Below are 11,395 nucleotides of genomic sequence, written 5' to 3' on the forward strand. Positions count from 1 at the left end.
TCATTAGTCTAAGTGAACGGAAACATTCCAACTTGGTGGGGGATTGTTGGAAATATTATAGATAATATTAAAGAGGAACATACAAGTTGGTATGTTTCCTCCATCCCACATTGGTGGAGTGATTGAAGCTTGGATGGTTTATAAGGGATTACCCCTTATGGGCCTCCATAGTGATAAATGGGTTGAGAAGTGGGTCAAGCCCACACGCGCGCCGAGCCGAGCCGAGCCGCGAGCTCGCGAATGGTCGCGTTTGAGGCGCGAATGGGCGCGTTTGAGGCGCACTTTGCACTTCGCACGTACGCATCGTCGCGAGGAGCTGAGGAGCTTTTATTTTTAGCTAAGGTTCGGTTTCAGGTGGGTCAGATCTGTAAACCGAATGAGATGAGATAAGAAGGAGATAGAGATGGATTCGAAAACAGTGGGGGTTATCCCATAGGAAATCGAATTCGTATTAATGATAATTATCCAGTTTCGAATTCGTATAGGATATGTATACAGAATTCGAATTCGTATAGGATTGATATATCACTCCCTATTTTTCTCATTCTCAGGTATAACCCACAACTATAAATAAAGGCTTCCTGTTACCCATTCACCACTTACAATTTCGCAGCCTACTCTCCTCCATCTGGGTGTTCGTGTTTTCGTTCCAGCTTCTGCGTTTTCTGGTTTCCATTGCTGTTGGAATACCAGATCAGTTCTGCATTAAATCCTGGGAGTTTACGCTGCAGCTCACAGCAATACGAGCGCGTAAAATCCTTTAAGGACAGGAATCATCCGTGCAGTTCAAGGCTTTCGTTCAACGATCTTCGCCAGGTTGGTTTTAATTTTCGTGTTCTTTAAATTCGTCCGACAACGGGACAGTCTCCTTCTACCTTTCTTTAATCAGTTTGCTCAAGTTGGAACAAACTGGTTTGGCTGATAACTCGGTAATTAATAAATTAATTGTTTGATTAAATTATTTTTTCAACAGGTCCGCCACGTAAGCAACACGTAGGATGGGCATGAGGATGGGCTGGGTAAAGAGGATGGAGGTATGGAAATGGAAGGATGGACCTAAAATGTGTATGTATATATTGTATATATAGGAGTGTGTGAGAGAGGGAGGGAGAGTTTTTGTCCTTTTGTGGACCGTCGCAGACGTCTGGCAGAGGACGGGGAGGACGAAGCCGGGAGGGGGCGGCGTGGTGTTTGGCTCGGCGCCGGACCAGGACGAACCGGGGACTAACCCCATACCGTCCAGCCTAAGAACTTCTGCACCTACAAATACACGACACTCACGTTATTCACACATATATTTATAGTTTTACACTATGCTACTCTCACTAGATAGTCCCAATGACCCATGCACTCATGTCGGAGCTTAATTGTGAGGCATAACCTTCTTGACGATACAAACATTGCGTTCCTTTATCTTAGGTGGCACTCGAACCTCAAGCGCGTGTTTAGTTGTAGACCAAACACACCAGATAGTCCATTACATCACTGAATTTAAAAAATTCATCAAAAGCTACAGATGTAACCTTCTAAAACTTTTGGGACATTAATGTTACCAGGTATATTATATATACATTACAAAAGAATTTAAAAAAAGAAATTTTAATGATTTTTTATTTAGTTTCAACCCTTATACTATATATATTATACGCCTTTAACTCATTTAACCTTTTAATAATTTTATTTTTCTCAAATAAATTGTGTTTGTCAACTTAAAAAAACACTAAACAAATAGTTGTGTTTGGTTCCTTTTCTATCTTCATTTTAGATTTAAATTTTGTTGTAAACTAAACTTTATTCAAAATAAAATATTTTTTGGTATTATAAACTATACTCAGCACCGATGTCGTAATAAATCGACAACATCACTGTTCGTTTTTTATCAGTACCAGTGTCAATATCAGTACCAGTGTCAATATCATCATATCATCGGACCAGTGTCACTGTTCGTTTTTTATGGTTTTCTATAGATTTAAAATACGTGTCAATATCCTTTTTGGGCATACCACAACTATATTTTTTGGGTCTTATCATTTGATTTAAACGGGGCCTAGTATTTGTAATTAAATCCAACACTGCTATAAGTTTTGTAGTATATACATTTTCCTTTTCCTGGTGGCATTAGGGTGGAACTTACTAATTGTATTTACATTTTAACCATTTCTTATTTCATAGTGCACATATGTGTACGTATACATACTTTAGATGCATACCTTTATACGGGTTAATTTCGGTATAAACCATATTTATCCTACAAACTGTAAAAATAGTTAAACAGATCTTAGTACTTAAAAAAAATTAAATTAGCACATACTAAAATAATACATACATAAAAGTAGCACTTTTAAATTATATAATTAGCACATGAAAATTAATCAAGATATTAGCATTTTTCTTTATCAGCACATTGAAAACAAAAGAAAGATCCGAATAAAAAATTAGTTGCTTGTTAGCATAATTATAAAGAATTCAAGATAATTGATATTATTTAGGTTATCATTTTTTCATTTCTCTATAATTGGTTGGATGCTACATGTCACTTTTTAAATGGTTCTTACAGTTTGTATACAAAATTTTGGTTTGTATTTGATTCTACCCTACCTTTTTATATATTAAACTAACTAGTGTTTTTCAATGGCGCGCATTGCGCGAAAGGCGTTGGTGTTTTCTACCGACATCATCCTGCAACTCTTCTTTTAACTGTTTCACTTCTTGCAAAGACTGAACGTAGACCCTAACTCTTGTTTCACCACTTAATCACTTAATCACTGTAAAAATTACAAGATTCATGTTTTGGGCATGGGTTGACATGTGGACTTTGAGCCTCCCCGCTGGTGAGTGACATGTTGGGTTGGTTAAGAAAACAAGCCTAAAACGTTAGATGAATTTCGAACAGGGCGAGCTTGTCAAACGGCTTCCGCTCCTTGCCCTGTAACTCGATGTTGGCCACCGCCACCCGGTTTCCGTGACTTATATCACCACCCGGGACGCTATCGTAGTAGGCTTTAAAACGGTCGAGCTTCGGTCGTAGCTCGCGCCACTTGTGTTGGCACGCGTTTAAATTGTGCCGGTCGTTCCCCACGTTGTGCCGGTGGCTAGCGAAAGCTTCCGGCCAGTAACGGGTCTCACCGGGTTGGCGGCCCTTCATCGCGTTGTGCCGGTATCAAGTGTGGGTAGCGGGTTCGGGTAGGTGGAGTGAAGGGTTGGGGTAGCGATGTTATATATATATATATATATATATATATATATATATATATATATATATATATATATATATATATATATATATATATATATATATATATATATATAGGGTAGGCTTCATGAGTGAGTAATGATTTATTTGTGAACAAAATGAACTTATCCTGCAGGAGGTGGGGTTGGGGAGTTTTATAGTGACTTGGGTGAATCGTTTGGCTTGGCCAAAGGGTTATTTTTAAAAATTTAAACCTAGCCGCTATGGCCTAGCCAACCCAGCCAATGAGAGCCGGCCACGGAGGACCACTAGGCATGCCCAACGCCCGGGCTGAAACTCCTGCCCAAGGGGCCACGCCGAAACCCAAACCCACCCGGGGTGATGCCTTGGGCATTTGTACCCAAACTACGCCCCAACCCTCGCCCCATACCTCATAGTCTAATAAATGAATATACGGTATTGCTAAATATAAAAAAGTCACATAATAAATAAAGAATTAAAAAAATCACTAAATGATACTGTTCATTCAGTTTTCATTTTATCATATACTAGTTATTTTCCGCCCGCGCGTTGCGGCGGGACCCAATGACTACAAAAGACGTGTTAGCAATAGCAAGCAGATACCGAATATCAAAACATAAATAAAATGACCTGGTAAGTATAATCACCTCGTCATAAAAAAATGATTTTAAATAACCTAATATATAATAATAGGACCCACACGTACTACACGTTGGAAATTCGGTTGTTTTCAGTTCAGTTATTACGGTACTAACACGTTAAAATATGGATGAGCTCGGTACCGGTAACGGCAGTGAAAGTACCGATCCGGAAAATCATCAAAATTAGGTACCGGCACCGAAAATGCTCGATACAATACGGTATGGTATTTGAAGGTAAAAATCAATAAATACAGGTATGGTGCTAGACCGGTGTCGAACCAAAAGTAACGATTCTGAAAACGCCAAAAGGTGGGTACCAAATTGGTACCGAAAATGATTTGGTATAGTAAATTTGGTACCGATACGATACCGGTTCGTTTACAGGATTTGATACGATTTGCTCATCAATATTCTAAATATCCAAGTTAATTTTAAATGCTACAATTCATTCATTACATAAAGAGACCAAAAAGAAAGCAATATGCTCCTCATGAATATCTTAGTACTAATTTTTGTCATGGTTTTACGCCCGCACCGTAACACAGGTCGAAACTCCCAATGAGGGTCACAAAGTCACAACTTTTCAAAAAAAACCCTTATTTTGATATTTAGCACCACCACCCGCACAGACCCTTTTTATATTAAATAGTTATTTTCCGTCCGCGCGTTGCGACGGGACCCAATGACTACAAAAGACGTGTCAGCAACAGCAAACAGATACCGAATATCAAAACATAAATAAAATGAAGGTAAAAACCGGTGAATACCTGTGCAGAACCGGTACCGAAAATACACCGGTTTGGTAAATTTGAGACCAGTACCTGTACCCGATATCATTTGCTCATCTCTTAATGATGTTACTATTCATTCCATTCTAATTTTAAATTTTAAATAATTCTAACTCTAATTCTAATTTTAATTTAATAACAAATCACTGAATGTTCTAATTCTAATTCTACTGTTCATTCAGTTTTCATTTTATTATATATAGATTAATAATTAATAATTTAACAACCATTTCTTATTTCATAGTGCTCATATGTGTACGTATCCATACTTTAAATGCATACCTTTATATATATTAGTAACCTATAAATAATCAACTACTTTAAGCATAAGGTGGTTGTAACTTTGGCTTTGGGAGAGTTTAAAAAAAAAATAGAATTTTCCATTTTAACCTTCAAGTTTTAATTTTTGACAATTTAAGCTTAAAGTTTTAATCTTTGTTTCTTTTTTAACCCTAGAGTTTTAATCTTTGACAATTTAAGTTTAAAGTTTAATCTTTGGTAATTTAACCCCTTTAATTAATTTGATTTTTCACTTCTAATTCAAAAATTTCAATCTTTTGCGATTTAACCACTTTGATTTTTTTTACTTATGTGTTGTAATCTTGACTTTTGGGGGGTTTTCAAAGAAAAAATGGTTATTCATATGGTTGTTCCGTTGTTGTAACCTTGGCTTTGGAGATTTTTCAAATTTTTTCGCTTTATAGCTCATTCGAAATTTTGTGACTTAACACATCGCAACGTGCGTCTTTGGTTTAACGTTTTTACATTTCGTTCTAACGCGAGTTAACACGACGCAACGTGCGTGTGTGGGTGAACGTTTTTACATCGTCTATTTTTTCCCGTTTGACAGGTTTAACATAATGTGCGCATCCTAAATCGACTTAGTTATAACTAAAGAATTCCCGCCGCATTGCGGCGGGTCGTAATTCTAGTTAAACTAATTTAACAACCATTTCTTATTTCATAGTGCACATATGTGTACGTATACATACTTTTGATGCATACCTTTATATATTAAACTAATTTAACTGTTCGCAATAATGATCTCCTAGCAAGGTCTTGTTTTGTTTGCAGCTTAACTCTATATCGGGAATGAAAATTAACCGGTTAACTTGGTGGTTTTGTACTTATAGATTAATGCTAAACAAAAGACATAATTCTTACTAAACTTTTGCTATTGTTCTTTTAAATTCGAGTGATCAATAGAGATCTTGTAATGAGTAAGTTACCAAAATCGTAATTGTATTTTGAGATATTTGTGATTATTACGCTTTTCTGTTAGACTATGTATAGTGACTTGTTGCCCACTACTAAGTCACCTTAAAACGATGCTAACAATGCATAGGCTTGTTAAAGAGGGGGTCAAAGAGGATGAGTACCAAAGAGTTAGCGGGCGTGATAGGTTTGTGAAGTGGGGCCAACTCACAAGCAAACCATTTACTCATATTTTCTATATAAAAAAGATTAATAATTTTCATAGTTAAACTTTAACACTTTTTAGTTATTATTAAAAGAGTAAACTGTCATTTTGGTCCCTGTGGTTTGGGCACTTTTGCCATTTTAGTCCAAATTCCAAACTTTTTAAATCTGGGTTCCTTTGGTTTCACTTTTATTGCCATTTTAGTCCAAAAACAAAATTAACTTGGATTTTTCAAAAAAGCCTGCTATTTTGTCCTTTTCTCAGAGGCAAAATGGTCATTTGTCACGTTCTTTATAAACTCTGCTCTCTCTCTCTCTCTCCCCCTCTCTCTATAATCCCCACTACACCACCACCTCTGTCTCTCTCTCCCTTTCTCCTCTCTGCCGTCACAAGAACCACCGCCACCTCCTCCCCCTTCTCACCATCGCCACCATCAACATCCACCCCACACCACTCTTCAGTACTCCCTCTTCCCCCTTCCTATCTCTCTCTCTCTCTCTCTCTCTGTAACAAACACCACCACAACCATGGCTACAACCACCATCTGTGACCACCATCGTCGCCGAATAACCACCAAATCCGACCCCACCTTCATCTCCTCTCTCTCGAATACAAATAGCTAACAACCGAAAACCGGACCCAGGTTTGTGTACGGAGCGGGATCTAGATGGTGTCTGAAAACAAATCTCTGAGAAGACCACGACCGGCGATTGTTTTCTTGTTTTGCACAGGTGCGGGTATCGGAGGCTGCCATTGGCGGTGTCTTTGAGAAGACCACGGCCGGCGACGGTTCTGATGGTTCTGATTCAGTCGCCAACACTAGCCTTCACCGCCTCCTCCAAACCGATCACCCCCAAATCGAAACCATCATGTTATTATTGAGTGGATTCAGGTTATGTGACTAATTTGTTTACTGTTGTTTTGCACCTGTGATTCAGTTATGTAACTGGTTGATGGTGGTAGGTCATGGTGGTGATTGTGTGTGTGAGGGAGATAGAGACAGAACTGAAAAAAAGGGGGGGGGGTTGTGTGGCAGTAGCTTCTTCTAAATCCAGAACCTTCATCATCGTCTCTCGATCTCAGTCACAAATATGGATTAGGGTATTTGGTGGAATGTGAAGATATTGGGTGGTCAAACTTTGTTAAGTTTTATTATTTTAATTAAAATGAGTTATAATAAATCCATAATGACTAATTTACTCCTTCAGAAAAAGACAAAACATCACTGTTTAATTTTAGAAATCTGGCCTAATTTCACTTTTAGACTAAAATGGCAAAAAAAGTTAAAGCATAGGGACCCAGATTTAAAAAGTTTAAAATTATTATAAACCTATAAATTATCAACTTATTTATGCATACATGTGTTGTACATTTAGCTTTGTGAGTTTTTCAAAAAAAATTAGAATTTTCCCTTTTTAACCCTAAAGTATCAATCTTTGACAATTTTAGTTTAAAGTTTTAATCTTTGGTAATTTAACCGATTTAATTAATTTGATTTTTCACTTCTACTTCAAAACTTTCCATCTTTTACGATTTAACTAACCACTTTCATTTTTTTTACTTTTAACCTAAAGTTTTTTAACTTTTGCAATTTTGACCCCATATACTTTTCATCTATCGCAAGTTTTGTGTTTAACGTTTCGTTCTAGATATTCCGAGTTAACATGTCACAACGTGCGTGTGGAGTTCAACATTTTTTCATCTACTTTATCCTGTTTGACAGGCCCGTCACAACGCGTCTATTTTTCTCCGTTTGATAGGTATGTTGCAATGTGTGGGTCACAGATCGACTCAGTTATTATTTTCTATGTTTTACATACAGGCTCGCAGTCTTGTAAGAAACATTTGCCTTTCATCTAATATGATATATAACTAACGCATCCCGCCGCATTGCGGCGGATGGTAATTCTAGTTTAGACTAAATAACAAAAGTGCCCAAATCACAAGCACCAAAATGACAGTTTACTCTTATTAAAACTATTCCTTTATTATATAAATAAAATAGTTTAAAAACTATCTATTTAGTAAATTTAAAATTGAAAAACACCTATAAAGGAACATAAAAAGAAAAAAAAAACCAAAACTTGTTAAACTATGTTTGGATGAGTTGTATATTATCACACACAACGCTGTTATAACAAAACTTTATATTAAAACGAACATAAAAATAATCACTCGTAACAGTTTTATAAAAAAACATACCTTCAAAGAGATTAATAGAGTAATCTCAAAAACACATGTTCAAGTGAATTGTACTATGCTACCTTGGCTTGTATACTAATGTAGTGTTAATTATTAAATATTAATTAATCTATGATGTTCTTTTTATTACGTATTTTCTAAAGAAAACATTTTCCTAAGAATAGGATAAATACTAATGTAGTGTTAATTATTAAATATTAATTAATCTATGATGTTCTTTTTATTATTTTCTAAAGAAAACATTTTCCTAAGAATAGGATAAAACTTGACCGTGAAGGCAGGTTAAAAAACCGTTATTCTGTGCGATATTTACCTTCATTTATAAGCTTTCATCCGCACTTCGACCATTAACAAACCAATATCCATTCCATACGCTTTCTTCTACTAAACCCTAACCCTAATTAAGCTCACCACTGATCATCCTTCTAGACTTCTAATTTCATCGCTTTTACATACACACACACAATTGTAACACCAATACCCACAACGTATAATTTGCATAATTTGTTTCACAAAAACCTTACGTTTTACGCATCAGTTTGCATGAAAATGAACTTACAGGAGTCGAAGACGACGATGAAAAGACGCTTGTTTGGTGGAGACAAGGATCATGAAGGAAAAAGAAGTAAGCAAGAAGATTGGACGAAGCATGCACAAAAGATGTATGGAGATGGTGCTGCATGGGTCAGAGGTGTAATGATCGGAAAAGGCAGTTTCGGTTGTGTTTTCATCACAAATTTGAAGAACGATAAATCCAGATACAGCTTGTATCCACCGGTTATGGCCGTGAAATCTGCTGAGGTTTCTGCTTCTGGTTCAATTCAAAAGGAGAAAGAGGTTATGGATAATATTAGCGGTTGTCCGTACGTGATCAAGTGTTTTGGGGAGGAAATCACCAGCGGGGAGAGCGGTCGGATGGTGTATAACATGTTGTTGGAGTATGGTTCTGGTGGAACCTTAGCCGATGTAATCAAGAGCTCAAATGGAAAAGGATTGCCGGAATTGGACGTGAGGCGACATGCGAGATCCATTCTTCACGGGTTGAGTCACATTCACAAAAGAGGGTATGTTCATTGTGATTTGAAGCCACAAAATGTATTGATGGTAGCCAATGAAGGGAAAACTGGTGGTTTTGTTGCTAAAATTGGCGATTTGGGATCGGCGAAGAGGATGAAGCAGATGAAGAAAAATAAAATGAATAATTATGGGCCTTGTTGGAGGGGTACCCCTATGTATCTATCACCTGAAGCTGTGGTTAATGGTGTTCAAGAAAAGCCTGCTGATGTTTGGGCGGTCGGGTGTATTGTTTATGAGATGTTGACTGGAAAACCGCTTTGGTATTCATATCAGGATTTGGGTGTTAGTGAGATGATAAGTCGGATTGGCGATGGACGTGACATGTTTTCTATTTGTAGTAGTGTATCTGCAGAGGGGAGGAGTTTCTTGGAGAAATGTTTGTGTAGAAAGGTTATGTGTAGATTAACCGCTAACATGTTGTTAAAGCATCCTTTCTTAAAAGGGTTGCCTGATGATGATATCGATGAGATCGAAGAATCACATGAGGTTTTTGACATAAACACCATCACCTCATCATCATTGTTCTCTGATGATGACGAGTTGTGGTTGTCTTCTTGTTCAGAAGATGAAGATATGAATGGTAGATTTCATGAAGTGCGGAGATTTCCAGTAAGATTATAACCATTTCCAAGAGATTGTAGCTACTTGCTAAGCTTTGCTTTTTGGGTGTTGAATGAATTTGGCTGTTGTTAGTTGTTGATAAAAAAGGAGATTTTAGCAAGACTAATTGATGGTGGAATTATAAGTTGGTGATCATTTTTAGGTGCTCATAGTTTGTATCATGATACATACAACACATGGTATCTTAATTAGCAAGATTTCGCATTTGGCTGTTTTGTTTATAAGTATATTCATTCGTGTTTAGTTACGCGTACCAAACCCGATATAAATCAAGTTTTACAAAATCGTATGCGCCATCCATCTTGGATTAGTTTGGGTTTATAGAACATTTATTTGATTGTTGAATTTTGAAGTTATTGGATGAGAATCTGATCATGCAAGATTATAGAAAATGACATAAATGTTGTATTGCTTTGTAGAGAAAACTGACAGTTATTCCGTTAAAGCACTTGTACCCAACTAGTGGTATAAAGTCAACTTTTCATTACCCCAAAAATCAGTCAATCCCATGCTTCTTTCTTCAATTACTTAATTGCATCAACCCCAAGCAACCAATAAGATTACGTACACTACACACTTACCATTTGCCTGTACGTGAACTTTTTTTCATATTTTGTGATCACTCACTTCCTTAATTAATCCTGAGTTTGGATTTGTTTTATGGGTAATGTAATTGAATGAAAACTATTAAAATACAGTTCTTGTGTATGCGCCATTAATGAGTGTATCATCTTGTGTATCCTTAAAATATAAACAAATTTATTAATTTTACTTTTATTAGTTTTTGAAACATCTGTTATATATTTCAAAATTTGACTATGATTTTTCGAATCCTCTACTCATACACTTAAAATATAAACAAATTTATTAATTTTACTTTTATTAGTTTTTGATTTATCGGTTATAAATTTCAAAATTTGACTATGATTTTTCGAATCCTCTACTCATACACTGTAAATTTGTAATTAATGATTCAAGTCAGTGCCCATCTCATATGAGAGGCTTTAATGTATCTTCCTTTAACATTTTTATAATGGTTTAAATCCTCCATCAACATTGCCTAATTATTTTTATTTACTTTAGATATATTAAATTAAATTTAAATAACATGAATAAATATAAAAGGCATAATTTAAATAAAAAATAGAATTTCACTTGAAAAAATACAAACCTAAAAATACTTAAAAGGTTAAACTAAATCTTCACTCGTCATCTCCTCCCTGTTTACGATCAAAACATAGGTGCTCAGTCAGATCAACTCGAAAGTTAAGGTGTGTGTCCCTATTATGTATCCCCACTCGAACACCTACCTTCTAAGCGTAAGTGAGTAGTGGGTTCGCCGGTTGGTTACCTCCATCATAACTCTTTGCACAAAAGGCTCTGCCCGAGTCCTCTAATATTATGTTATGCAAGATGATGCACATATACATGA

General features: G+C 36.2%; 1 protein-coding gene across 1 annotated transcript; it reads left to right on the plus strand.

The window, feature by feature from the left end:
- Positions 1 to 8,841: 8,841 nt before the first annotated feature.
- LOC110918828 (mitogen-activated protein kinase kinase kinase 17) lies at positions 8,842 to 9,963 on the plus strand. The gene has a single exon (XM_022163108.2). It carries the CDS (start codon positions 8,842 to 8,844, stop codon positions 9,961 to 9,963), a length of 1,122 nt encoding a protein of 373 aa, XP_022018800.2.
- The last annotated feature ends 1,432 nt before the right edge of the window (positions 9,964 to 11,395 follow it).

The sequence above is a fragment of the Helianthus annuus genome, chromosome 16, assembly GCF_002127325.2.
Source record: "Helianthus annuus cultivar XRQ/B chromosome 16, HanXRQr2.0-SUNRISE, whole genome shotgun sequence".
Classification (NCBI taxonomy): domain Eukaryota; kingdom Viridiplantae; phylum Streptophyta; class Magnoliopsida; order Asterales; family Asteraceae; genus Helianthus; species Helianthus annuus.

Coding starts and splice junctions, on each gene's coding strand:
- LOC110918828 (XM_022163108.2), top strand. CDS start 8,842: ATGAAAAGACGCTTGTTTGGTGGAGACAAGGATCATGAAGGAAAAAGA.